This window comes from Halichoeres trimaculatus, unplaced genomic scaffold (genome assembly GCF_033239565.1).
Source record: "Halichoeres trimaculatus isolate MK-OKI-2021-1 unplaced genomic scaffold, fHalTri1.1 fHalTri1_scaffold_22, whole genome shotgun sequence".
Taxonomy (NCBI): Eukaryota; Metazoa; Chordata; class Actinopteri; order Labriformes; family Labridae; genus Halichoeres; species Halichoeres trimaculatus.
This window is the reverse complement of record NW_027437200.1, coordinates 8958961-8972834: the sequence shown is the minus strand read 5'-3', so window position 1 is coordinate 8972834 and position 13874 is coordinate 8958961. Positions and strand designations below refer to the sequence as shown.

Genomic DNA, 13874 nt, shown 5'->3' with positions numbered 1-13874 from the left:
TAACAGATTAAAAAAAAAGATCAGATTACTGAACAAAAGTTCAGTAATTCAAGTTTTAAAAAAAGAGCGAGTGACAGGAAAGAGGAAAAATGAAAGTGTGTGAGAAGAAACTTCAAAAATCTTGCCACTTGCAAATATTACCAGAGTATTTTTTTAAAGGTCTCATATTATGCTCCTTTTCTGCAGTTTAATATGGATCATTGATGTCTTCATAAAAAGGTAGTAAGGTAGTAACATGTTTTGGTCCAAAAAGCCAATAAATCAAGCACAGCAGCATTGTTTTCAGGCTCTCATAGCCCCTCTGTTCTGAACTGATTTAGTGGGCGTGACCGTCATATGTAAATGAGACACCACAGCTAAAGTTAGCATCCTGAAGCTAACATAGAGACAGGGGGACACTGAGGAAAAGCTCTTACATCTGCTCCACAGCACACAGCATTTAAAATGCTCACATTTCCAGGGTCCGAGATTTGTTGGCGGATGGTCGGTAATGCGCCTGGATTCAGGACCAGTCTATTCGCTAGCCCTCTGTTGTACTGTCCAAAGTTGGAAAAGCAGTCGGCCGTGAAGTGACCAGCACACACATGCACAGTTTTACTGAGTGTAGCTGGCACTTTTCCCTCATAAATGAACTCTAGCCACTTAGTCTTGTCTTCTTCTAAGATGTGAAGCTTGTGCATGGAACTATGTGGCTGTTTACAGCCAAAAACAGAGCAGTGAGGGCTCTTCAACTTTGGCATTCTCCTCCCCGCTGCTGGAGAGATTTCTCTTCAGCAGCGGGGAGAGGAGTGGGTGGGGAGGGAGTTTGGGGGCATCTGCTCCGGTGGACCAATCAGGTCAGACTTGCTCCTGATTGGTCAAAAAAGGGAATCGCTGACATTGGCAAATCCCCAAAATCCAAACAGCTCGTTTTAGGTCAGATTTTACATTCACAAGCACTACTAAGTACAGGTTTTGTCATTAAATATCACATTTTGTGGGCTGGGAGGAAAGCCAAAGACCCACAAATTTCAATAAAAGACTTACTAAAGGGATTTTTGCATAATATGGGACCTTTAAGATTGCAGTTCTCCTCCAGGGGCCACTGTAACCACACAGGCCTGATATGATCTGCTCTCTAAAAGGAACATTTGGATAAGTTTGTTTGTTACTTAGAAAGAAAGAAAGAAAGAAAGAAAGAAAGAAAGAAAGAAAGAAACAAAGAAAGAAAGAAAGAAAGAAAGAAACAAAGAAAGAAACAAAGAAAGAAAAAGCTGAGACCTTTGTATCACAGAGTAGTTATAAAAGTTGTCAAGCATTGAGCTCCATCTGTGAGAAATGAAGCCACATGAAAGTGTGAAAAACTGCGGTTTATCGAGGGTCTGCTTAAGGCTAGCTACAGAAAAACCAGAAACCACACACCAAGCCAAAAAAGCTGGACTTTGGGGCATAAATAAACACTTCTGTCAAAAATACATTGTTACAGTCTGGTTTAAAGAAAAAAGAAGAAGAAGAAGAAGAAAAACCAAAATAATTAAATAGATAAATAAAGTTCAAATTTTGGTCACAACACCTGTATCGTTCTGAGGATATTCAGATCAGGAGTTTAGCCAATCAGAAGCACACTCAGCATCAGTTTATTGCAAATACAGACGTAATGTTAGACAGGATTCATTTTTTGACTCTACCTCTGGACATATTTTACCTTCCCCGAAAAAATACTCGAGAACAGCAGCTGTCAATCATCATTAAACGTTATGTAAAACCTTGTTTTTAACTTCGTATAACCAATAAAAATGAAACATTTTAGAAAAAAGAGGACTTGAATACAACACAGCCAAATAATATCTTCAAATCACCACAACAATCAGACGTGAGAAACATTTCTAGGAAGAGTAATAACTTTTTAAAATTTAACCACAGCCCATCTGGAATGGCTGGGAAGCCGTTCTTTTTTCTGCCTATACTGCAGCCAGCCACTAGGGGGAGCAGTTTTTTTTGCGAAGACCTCACTTTGAGCCGAGCAAGATGATGTCCAATTTTTTACAGTCTGTGGTCAATACAGGTAAAAATGGACTTTTCCTCAGAGCATCTGCAACTTTTTCTTATTAGATTATGACTATTAGTTTTTCTTATGTATAGATTTATATTTTGCCACAAAGAATATGGTCACATTCTCACAAAATATATGATTCTTGTTCTTTTTCAACATGTATTGACCTTTTTCCTTACAAAATCATCATTATTTTCTATCGGAATCCTGTTGGCTACTGTACTGAACTGTTATTCTTTTAAGATTGTGTATTTTTTGTCTTTTTTAAAAATGACTCACTGGATTTTGTTTGATTTTCCCATAATGCTTTGTTAAATAATGCCAAAATTGGTAAAAGAAAAAAATATGTATATATATTCTGGGACTTAAAACAACAAAAAGTTGATTGGGCAACTTTTGTTGTGACTATATTAAAGTAAGATGGTGGCCTCTAGTGGCTTTAAGATGAATTGCAGGACAAAGAAGGAGGACAGTTTGTGATGTGTGAAGACTTTGTTTACATTTAGTCCCTGAGGGCTCTGATTTTTTTTTTTTTTAAGATTTGGAAAACTTTATCTCCACACTTTAACTTAAACTGTGATCAGTGTTGAATTGTAATAATAATTCATAATGAGTTTGAGTATTTTTTTCTCATATACACAGCAAACAAAGCTTACGTGTGCTCCATAGATGAAGTGAAACATGCAAACAGACTGCAGAATGTCTGCAGCCCCACTCTAACCTCTTCTTGAGTGTTTCCACTCTGCATCAGTTCAGTGGTTTCCTTGTTGAGTTCAGAACAGCTCTGAGGCTCATTACAGTTCATGCTGCAGCTTTTGTCAGAGAAATAAAACATTCCTCAGCTTCAGAGTGAGACGGCTTCACTCGGTCCTGACGGCTCCTGTGGCTCTGCACACAAATTAGAGCTCAGGCTGTTTCAGCAGACAGCCAGGTGCAACTTTCAGCAGCCTCCTGACGGGAAAACAAGAGCAGAAACAGCTTTAAATCAGACGACAAGTCAAACTCAGAATGATCAGAAGAGTCTGTTTCAGGTTGTTTCAGGTTCCTCTGGTTCTCCTCCTGCTGACCTCAGCCTGGGGGTTGTTACAGATGGATCATCGCAGAGACGCAGACGATGATCAGGAGTTGAATAAAGCTATTTTAGAGATGCTGCATATTAATAAAGTGTCAGCGAGCCATCAGACTAAACCTCATCCCTACATGAGGAGGATCTATCAGCGTCTGGACACTGTGGAGGATCAGGACTTTGAGAGCTCTGATGGCATGCTGGTGCAAAGCTTCAGGAGTGTTGTTGGTGAGGATTTCAGAGTTACTTTTGACTTTTTCAACAGATCAATAACTGGAACTTGGTTTAAATATTCCGATCAAAATCTAATCAAGTAAAAGATTCTGTTAATCCCATGGCCATGTTTGATGACTATGTGTTTTTGACCTGATGTGCTGTAGAGTCACTGTTTTGGTGCTGAGATGAGGCTCATCAGTTATAGAGATAACCCAAAAATTCAGAAAAATGTTTGGCCAGGTGTGAAGAAAACAAGCAGATATATGCTTTTTGTACATTTTACATTTTCATTAAATTATAATTGTGAATATCATGAATTAAGTCACATTTTAAGTGGAAAGAAAAGGAAGTAAATGTATTGGTTTATGTTGGCAAACAGCTGCACATCTGGCACGAATAGACTGACATCATCCTCCATTGTATCCACATAAGATTTTTTTTTAATTATTATAGGATAGTTCTTTTTTTTTTCTTTGTGAATGTGATTGTTTGAGGTACTTGTTTGTAGCAGCCTAAGATATACTGGTCAGGATTTGTATTTACTTTGTATTTGTTTATCATTTCGTGGACAGTCCTCTTTAATGTACTGTACAAAGTAAAAGGCAGCTTTAGCCTTTGGGGCTAATTTCCAGCTGGAGTCCCCGGACAGTTGTCAATAGGCAACCTAAAAAAAAAAAATTAAGTACAATAAAATGCATTACATTTATAATAACATCAAATACAAACAAAAAAAAAAAGAAAAAAGAAAAGACACAATATGTTACACACAGATTAAGCAGACACACACATATATCAAATCAGTTCATCAACAGATATAAAGTGCCAGTTGCATTGCACATTACCCAGAAAAATAAAATAATAAAAAAAAAAAAGCAAAAAATAAAATTGAATTAAGAAAAATCAGAGACGGAGGTCTCGACACAATTAATATACAGTACAGTACACATGTTCAGGCCTTGTTATGACAACCATGCTGGTTTCCCAATAGTCAAGCTTTAAGCTGTTTGGTGAAAGAGGTCAGGGTTGGGAGTTCACGTATTGTGCTTGGAACTGAGTTCCAGTTGTGAGATGCGCGGTCAGAAAAAGTGGCTTGACTATAGGCACTTTAACAGACAGACAAACAGAAGCAAGAAAAATCAGCCTCTCTCTTCCCTTTTTTCATAAAAATGGGGGCACAGGAGGAGCATCCAGCTGCACTCAGCAGGGGTGAGCTCCAGCCCAAACAGGCCTCTCATCCTGGCTCTGCTGTTCCTGTCCTCTTTCTAAAATCTCTCTCTTTTTGCTTTCCTCTCTGTTTCTCTCTGCTTTCTCTGTTGTTTGGAGTGGGCTGAGGGCTGGCACTGGAAGGTGTCATTCTTCACTAAAAAAAAAAAACATTCATTTGATGTTGCAATGGTGGGGACTCATCAATCAGAGGAAGCTCAGCTATAAAATACACCCTGGTCTCTGGTCTCTATGACATAAAACAGGACCAGAGTTTATTAAAGAGGAAGGCTTTATGGAAGTGTTTACTAAGAGATGAGCTCAGCTGAGAGGCTAGAGAATTTTCTAACTTGTCTCCCTCTGCTGGTCATTAGAAAGAATGCAGGTTGGCTTGATTTTCAGACCCTGAGGCTCTGCCTGAGGTAAAACACATCAAGTATTTACGCTTCTTGAATATTTGTCTCACCCAGGTCCACATCCTGCTCCTCCAGGCTGGATCTGGTTCAACATCAGCGGTCTGAGCCCCTCCATGCTGGGCGCAGAGCTGGTCCTGTTCAGGAAAACTCTGCACCCCCGTCCCCTCAACGTGACTGTCTCCCTGCACAGCCTCAGCGCCTCACAGGACATCCTGAAGGAGTCCACTATCTTAGAGGAGAGGCTGCTGACTCTGGATCAGAGGCCCCTGTCTGGGTACGATGTATTTGATGTGTCGGCTGTCCTGGATGTGAAGCCCGTGGAGGCGATGGGGTTTCAGCTTCGTTACACAGATGAGCGAGGGAGTCTGGTGCTTCATGATGCTCTGACCCAGAGTCTGTACTGCCTGGACAGAGGGTCTCTGAGTGAACCCTTACTGGTGCTCTACCAGGTACACCCCCTGCCCATCTAACACCCCTGGGAACACACTGAGTCAAAGTGTGTTTTTTGAAATATATCAGCCTAGATCAGTTTAATCCACCTCTGATGAAGGGCTCAAGGAAGAATTATTATCAAATTTATCAAAAACTGGCTTCACACCTCACTGGATATCATCTGAAATGAGTACAGCAGTTAACGTTTCATGACTTTAGACAAAAGATGATGTGTTCCTCAGACACAAGACAATATCAATAAAGACTTCACAACAATTTGAAAAATTAAACCAAAAAGTCATATTACAAGAGGATGAAACTAGATTGAATAGATTAAATTAGATTATAAAGGTGTCTCTATTAAATTAATATATTACGTTTTAAAATGTGATGAAGCTTCCCTGAACAGGAAATGTTTTCATACAGTGTGGTGACTTTGAAACTATAAAAGTGTAAGCTAAACTTAAAGAAGTGTAACACCCTTGAAACTTTATTCCCACTAATAATTAAGTAACATTGATATCCATAAGTGGAACTGAAACTATCACAGAGTTTTTATCTTTTTTGCCTCCACTTCTGCACAAATTATGAAGCCTTTTGTTGGCAGTGCAGCTAGACTAGATGACTACGTAATACAAAAATACATACACAAAATACAAAATATATACACAAGTAACACAAATGTTGAGATGATTTTTGAATAACTTGAGAAGCTTAACTATGGAAAAGGCTTGAGGGAAATTATTACACTTTGTTACAGACACTAGCTCTGAATAATCTTACATGACCGATTAGCTTTTATTTTGAAAGTACTCAGACTTACCCAAACAGATGATTGTTTAAAAAAAATGTCAGTATAGCCCTGTTTCCACCAAGCAGTCCGGTTTAGATCAGAACAGTTGGGTGTGGGTTACTCGGTGAAGCCTGATCCTGTTTGTTTTCACAGCTAACTGTGCCCCCTCATGGTAGGTGGCGGTAAACTGGATGCCGATAGCCATGTCAGCTACATAATAGAGTGACGTCATAGTAGTGTGACACAGTGTACCCTGCAAATAAATCCAACAATGAAAAAAATCCCGACACACTAAAGAAGGAGCAATGATGGAAGACATCAAGAAATTCACTTTCTTTGTGATTGGCATGTGGCTCATTGTTACAAAACGCAAACCAGTTTTGTTTCAGAGAAGACTGTGTGCCACGAGGAGAAATGCAGCCGCTGTCACACAGTAAGTGACAATTCTTTCAACCGATCAACGGACTGCAGTGTTGTAGCTCCACCTTCTGGGATTGGATCAGTTTAGTCTGGCACCCCTATGGTAGGGTCCCAAAAAGTGTGACAGCTCATCTTGTTTAATTGGGGATCTGTCCCATTATAGTCAGTAGAAACTGACTGAATGCACAAAATGCATTCTTTACCGAGACAAACTGAACTGAAACGCTTGGTGGAAACAGAGCTTAAAATAAATGGTCACAAAGTAAAATGTTTTCTGTTGTAGCATCTCTACAATGTTAATTCTGTCAGAAATATTGTAATGTGTGCTTGTGTTTATAAATGCTTTGTACTTGTAATAAACTACAGCTGCAATTGACAACATACTGTATGTATTAGCTTATACGTGTCCTGAGTTGGGATTTCTGCAGGGGCTGTGGGGAGTTTCTAAGTGGTCTTAAAAAAGTCTCCCTTCTTCTTGTGGTCTGTCTTACACCATGTCGACTGAAAAGATTGGAAGTACTACGAGAGATCTGTGTTTCTCTCTGGTGAAAACAATTTCTGTGATTAATTTTGTAGTGATGGTGGACACTGGAGCCTAACTGTCAGACAGAAAAAGGACAGAAGAGCAGAAGAAAGATAAACGGGCAAGTGATCGAGCGCAAGCTAAAGGCTAAAACCTGAGCTAATGTTCATTCTAACCCACAGTCAGCAGTTATTCTGCAGTGGTCTGTTCAAACCTGAGAGTCTATGAATAAAATGAAGAGTGAGGTTACTTTAGCTCTGCTCGGTAGATAAGCGCTGGTGGGACACAACGAGGATTTACTAATATTACACATCACAGCACATTACAGAGCACCTGGCTTCCAGCAGCTTGACATCAAACGGCTACAAAACTACAGTACAAACTGAAAACATTTGCTTGTCGTCAGATTTCAAACAACAACAATGAGTCATAATAAATCACAAATACTTGTTCTATGGTGATTGGCGTGGCTCTTTTATTTGGAATAAATTAAAACCCAAATGATCTCAAATAATAAAGTGGAGCAGAATTGTAAAACCATTTAGTATTAAACAAAGTGTGACACTAGCACCAAATAATGCTAATTAAACCCAAAGGGGGGTTGCAATAGGGGTTCAGAGTATGATAAATCTTTTATCTGAGGTGGTGAATTCAGTTTTCTTTCAGGACATTGGTGAAGATCATTAGTTTCCCTGATGGCTGGACTTTGTAGACTTCCACATCTTCTTCCTCCACCTTCAGACTGTGAGGGACAACAAAGAAAAGAGGAATGACTTCATATCACTGATTTTGTCATCACAGGGGTTATAACCATGTGTTCAGTCAATCAAAGCCAGTCAATCACACTGACAAACAGTTAAGTTAATGATATCGTATCTTAGAGAGGAACAGATGAATGGGATCATGTTCTACCATTACTGAGCAAGTCTGAACAAGTCCTGGGCCAGTATGTGTGTCCAGCTATTAGCAAGGATAACAGACCATTTGTACTAACATTGAAAAAAAAAATCGAATAGTGGTATGCATGAGCCAGGTTAACGGGCCAAAAATACGTTAAAGGGCCCATATTATGCGAATATCACTTTATTAAGTCTTCTAGTGAAATTTGTGGGTCTTTGGCTTTCCTCCCAGCCCACAAAATGTGACATTTGATAACAAAACCTGTATTTAGTAGTGCTTGTGAATGCAAAATCCTGACCCAAATAAGCAGTTTGGATTTTGGGAAATTGCAATTCCCTTTTTTGACCAATCAGGTGCAAGTCTGACCTGATTGGTCCACCGGAGTAGATACCCCTGAACCTCCTCCCTACCCACTCCCCTCCCCGCTGCTGGAGAGATTTCTCTCCAGCAGCGGGGAGGAGAATGCCAAAGTTGAAGAGCCATCACTGCTTTGTTTTTGGCTGTAAACAGCCACATAGTTCCATGCACAAGCTTCCCATCTCAGAAGAAGACGAGACTAAGTGGCTAGAGCTCATTTATCAAGGAAATGTGCCAGCTACACTCAGTAAAACTGTGCATGTGTGTGCTAGTCACTTCATGGCCGACTGCTTTTCCAACTTTGAACAGTACAACAGAGGGCAAGCGAATAGACTGGTCCTGAATCCAGACGCATTACCAACCATCCGCCAACGAACCTTGGACCCTGGAAATGTGAGTATTTTAAAGGCTGTGTGCTGGAGCAGATGTAAGAGTTTTTCCTCAGTGTCCCCCCTGTCTCTGTGTTAGCTTTAGGATGCTAACTTTAGCTGCAGTTAGCCTGTTGTTTTAGCCTGTAAAGTTACGGTAAACGAGCTTCGCTGTTTTCTAAACATTGTGCGCTCTGAGCTTGGTAGTCATGGTTACATGGCGCCAGACACGTAAGAGCGGGGCTGTATCAGCTGTGGCTCATTTACATATGAAGGTCACGCCCACTAAATCAGACCGTTCTGAACAGAAGGGCTATGAGAGCCTGGAAACAATGCTGCTGTGCTTAATTTATTGGCTTTTTGGACCAAAACATGTTACTACCATTTCATGATGACATCAATGATCCATATTAAACTGCAGAAAAGGAGCAGTATATGGGACTTTTAAATTTAATGGAAGTATACACCAGCATTAAAGGCGCTAACGGCAGGATTACCTTGCCTGTTCCGTGTGCAACACGTGCAAAGACAGTGGACAATCATTTGGAGAGGTGGCGATGTGTAGCTATACAGCAAATTTAGATTTTTTCAGTGAACAGATGAAACAACGGAGGCAATCGAAGTTTCAAACTGACAAGGCTACCCTCAGTTTTACAAGTTTGATTCACTCTTTGATTTGATAAGTGGGTCCTTCAAGATGTGTATGGTGAAATGCTGAAGTTCATAAACTGCTTCAAAAAGTTATTGGTCAAGGTACTGGGGCATTGCTGCTTGTTCCAAAAAACAGCTTTCATATTGCTTATTTCATTTTTGATAATATTAAGAAATAGATGTTGCATGTGTGTCACTTCAGACTTAAGAGCATTTCTTTTACCCAGGAGGTGAATGATGGTCAGTCTCCAGAGGATTAAGTCCACAGCACTGTCTTCCACTCCATCTTGGGCAAACTGGATGGGATGCACAGAGCTGGAAAATCACATTTGCAAAAAATAGAGCAATCAATGAAAAGGTCCAGTGTTTCATATGACCTATGACCCCGAGGGATGTAAACAGAAAGAATTCCATACCTGAAGTTTATTCATAAAAATATACTCTGTATCAAAATTAACCCCTTTGTGAAATTTCAAGCCATTTTTCAAATGTTCCCTTGCAATATATTTAATTATTTATTTTTTTCATTTTGGCACACTATAGGTAATCAACCTCGGTGTCTATCTGTATTTTGCACAATTTTTAAACGACACATTTTACCTTTTACCTAACTACCTGATGCTTCAGCTTGCATAATCAATCAAAATAATTAAATACCCCTTTGTTACTTTGACTTTAAGCAAACAACTGCATTACTGTAGTCAACAGGATGCTATTTTTCAGAGAGCCGTTTGCTAAAGACTTGTGAATGAAAGCTTCTAAAATCAAATTACATGATAAAATGGACTTAAAAATGTTTTCAAACCTCACCGGTGAAACAGTGCAGCATTCATCATGTGCAACTGCACATCTTTAAGACCCCACCCAGACCAACAACGCTGCATTGCTGGGCAAGAAGTCTTAAACATGCCTCTACTTCCTGTTCTACTTTGCACTACAATCCATGTACATCGATCCATCTGAAGCTGTTACTACACTGCACTACCTGCACTGTGTACATAAGTTGTTTGTTTTAGTGTAGTTTTATATGCAAATATTGTCATATCTATTTGTATTATCAGAAGAGTGAAACAACATCTCAATTTTTTTGTCTGTTCTTGTATACATATTACACTGACAATACAACGCTTTGAAACTTGAATCTTTAAAAATTTGCAATCCTTGCTTTGCATTGTTAGTTTTGACCTCTGCTTTGAAAGTACAGAAATGTTGCTTATTTATTTGTTCCAACCCTGGGCGATAAAAAAATGTATGCTCCCCTATGTTCACGGTGCTAACAATGCTAACAGTTTGCTTTGACAGACCTGTTGTGGCCTGGTTCGTTCTCACAGGCAGGCCCCTCCACAGTTCCAAGACACTGCAGGAAAAAACAAATTTGGCCATAAGCTTAACAACTCTAGAGCACCACATACTCCACACTTTGATTCACTTCCTTTCAGATAGTGAAAATCTTACCTGTGGGTTAGGAAAAGGGAATGTTTGGTTGTCATACACGATCACACCAGGGAACCCATTCTGATTGTCCACACATTGGACAGGCTTCTACAGTTAAATCAGAAATACTTTAAATATATGATCAGTTATATTTTGACACCAAACTGTGTCACTTTTAAGACAAATAGTTTTGATTAAAGCTGATTTCCTCATCACGAATGGAATGCTAATGCTAATTGTAATGCTAATGAACTTGACACAGTTTCAGGGTCAGTATATGTTGAATGCAATCAATAACGGATAAAAACACCAGAGAATATTCACATTACACATACTTGATGAAAACAGTAAAATCATCAAAAACATAACGAAAAAAAAAGAATATTTCTTTGATTAACTATTCATCGCAATTTACCTATTAGTGACTGTCATACGAACTAGCAATGCCAACAATTCATTCAAACAACTCAGATTCAATGACAAAAGCAGCTCAGTCAGATATAGACTTCACAAATTACACACACTCCAGAAACTACTTTATATTGGTCAACAAGTTAAAAACAAATGCTGAAAATAAATCCTACTTGGTTGTCGGGGTCGATGTTCATTGTAATTGTTTTGTTCTGCTCCTATCCACACCAGTAAGGTCGACAGTGTGTGATTTCATCAGCTCATGGACATTACGTCACTGTGACTGCATTAAAATGGGACTGTATTTAATAGATTAATAGTTTTCAAAATAAAACAATTACCGGGATTTAATGTTTTTTTTGCTCTATTTATTTTATCTTAATGTATGTAATTTAACTGCATTTTTACTCAAATAGTTTTCAGCTCTTATTTATCTTGTATGCCTTATTTGCTTTCAAAATCTGTGTTGCCACAAAACTCAAATTTCCCCTTAGGATTAAGAAAGTATAATCTTACAAGACAAAGTATGTTCGCCTCCTCTGTAAAAATTAAACTCTACAAACTTAAATGATCAACTCTGACCAAGTGTTTTACCCAACTGCTGGCAAAAGAAGCCTATGACATTAAAAATAAATTTCCCATGAGGCACATTTTCTATGCAGATGACACCTTATCTAAAATTTGATACCAAAATTAAAGCATAAAACTAATTTATTATATTCACCACACAAAATAATCATATGTTTCAGTCTGAAAGATGAAGTAGTTTTTTCTTTACCTTTGTTCAGATCAGTAGATTGGTAGATCTTGGTTATTTAATCTGTGTTTAAGACAAAACAGTTTGACATATTCCATTTCTTGTAGTATCTGAGCTCTGAGGCAAGTGTCTTCCTGTGTTAAGGCTTTATAAGCTTCCTGCAAAATAAGCCGCCCTCAGAAACCATAACCTCTTGCTTTCACTGTTTGTCACAGCCCCACGTTTGAACATTCCTTTTATAGAAAACAAAGTAAGACTAGATTAGAATTAATACGAAGAGTATGTTTTTGTCAAAGTGAGCATTCAAAGTCTTCTTCTTCTAAATGGACTGTGATACAGAGGATGGATTAATGAACATTGTCATATCTGCACTTTGACTTAATGTGAATAGTTTTCCTTTCTTTCACTGTTCTGCATATACACCTTCACACACTGACTCACAATTTCCAGCAGTCATGAGCAGTCACCCACTACAGCATTGCAATGAGTGGTGTGAAGGTTCACGTTTTCATAATTAACATTATTGGTACAGCACTTTGTGAGGAACATATCTAAAGTTCTCGTTGGAATGAAGTCTGATATTTTACCCTGATATAATTTCATAGGGATAAATTTCTGATGGACTATTCTCCAAAAAGAAAGTTTCAGCTATTGTGATCTCAAAAATGTGTTCATTCAGATATTAAATCAGCTTACTGACTCTCTTCTGAGTTTACAGGGGATGTCAGATGTCAGGAAATAAATGTAGATCGTGTTAGAAAGTCAGAACATTTCCTGATCTCTGCAATAACCCTACCTGATGTGTAAAACCTGTAAACTTCCTGACCACAGCAGTTCTGCAATGAAGACATGCATGCTCCTCCCATGCAAGCACACACAAACCGTTGTTATTTAACTTGGTACATCAGTACAGAAGTGACATTCATCTCAACTTGCAGTGTAAATCCAAACAGTTTGGACACCAGTGAATAATAAAAACAGGTGTTGCTGATTTGTACCAAGGTGTCCTGGTGCAGCCTATTAGAAATCCCACTCAGATCTTCATAAATCAAGAGATGGTGAGGCCTGCATCTCTGTACCCACAAATGCTACTCTCTAAGGACAGGTACAGATAACTGAGTGTGCCAGCACCTCCAAGGCCACTAAGCTTGGATGCTTTGTGTAGGGGCAACACAACCCACATCTCTTCTTTTTTTTGTTGCATCAAATTATTTGGGTACTTTTACCTTTGCTTGAGATGCAATTGTTTTGGCTTTTGGCTCTGCAGCACATTTTTCATTCACTGTCTTGCTTTGGACTTTTGAATATGTTTTTGAAGTGGCATCTTTATGCATTTGCAGTAGATCAAGTTCCTTCAAGTGTAGATCTTTTGGACTGTTATGGATCCTCTGCAACACCACGTAGGCAAAAAATAAAGTCTCACTAGTGTGGAAGATTATCTATTTAATGTAATTTATCTGTGGTAAGACAAAAATGTGTACTTCTAGGCTCATGCAAATATGGTTAAAAGTTTTTTTTGTGATAAATATCTTCTTAGCAGAAGCAAACAAATTTACAACATAAATTTACATGAAAAAAAAATGACATTGCCCTTTTTAAATCTAAATACATTTTTGTGAGATGGATTGCTATTAAGTTGAAACTCCTAAATTATATCTAATCTAATGATTGTGTGAATGTTGTTGGGTGTTATCTAGTAAAGATTCGTTTCAAAGTATTATTATGAGGCCTATTGTTACTACTGCTTCTACTACTATTGTAAAAATTCGAAACAAATAAATTTAAAACGGTTTCCTTTGAGCGTCGAAGACACAGGAAGTGCCCTATCTTTTCTCTGATGTGATTAGCTGTAGTGTCTGTCTTTCAAACAAACAAGAACCAATCACCAACGACCT

General features: G+C 38.6%; 1 protein-coding gene across 1 annotated transcript; it reads left to right on the top strand.

Annotated features, from left to right (window-relative positions):
• Window positions 1-2867: 2867 nt before the first annotated feature.
• LOC141784273 (uncharacterized) lies at window positions 2868-6978 on the top strand. The gene is made up of 2 exons (XM_074662048.1): window positions 2868-3326; window positions 4988-6978. Exons 1-2 carry the CDS (start codon window positions 3041-3043, stop codon window positions 5401-5403), a joined length of 702 nt encoding a protein of 233 aa, XP_074518149.1. The 5' UTR covers window positions 2868-3040; the 3' UTR covers window positions 5404-6978.
• Window positions 6979-13874: the final 6896 nt, after the last annotated feature.

What these genes read in the sequence shown, in the direction of transcription:
- LOC141784273 (XM_074662048.1), top strand. Translation starts at nt 3,041, where the DNA reads ATGATCAGAAGAGTCTGTTTCAGGTTGTTTCAGGTTCCTCTGGTTCTC. An exon ending in AAGCTTCAGGAGTGTTGTTG is followed by an intron (nt 3,327 to 4,987) that starts GTGAGGATTTCA and finishes TGTCTCACCCAG; the next exon opens with GTCCACATCCTGCTCCTCCA.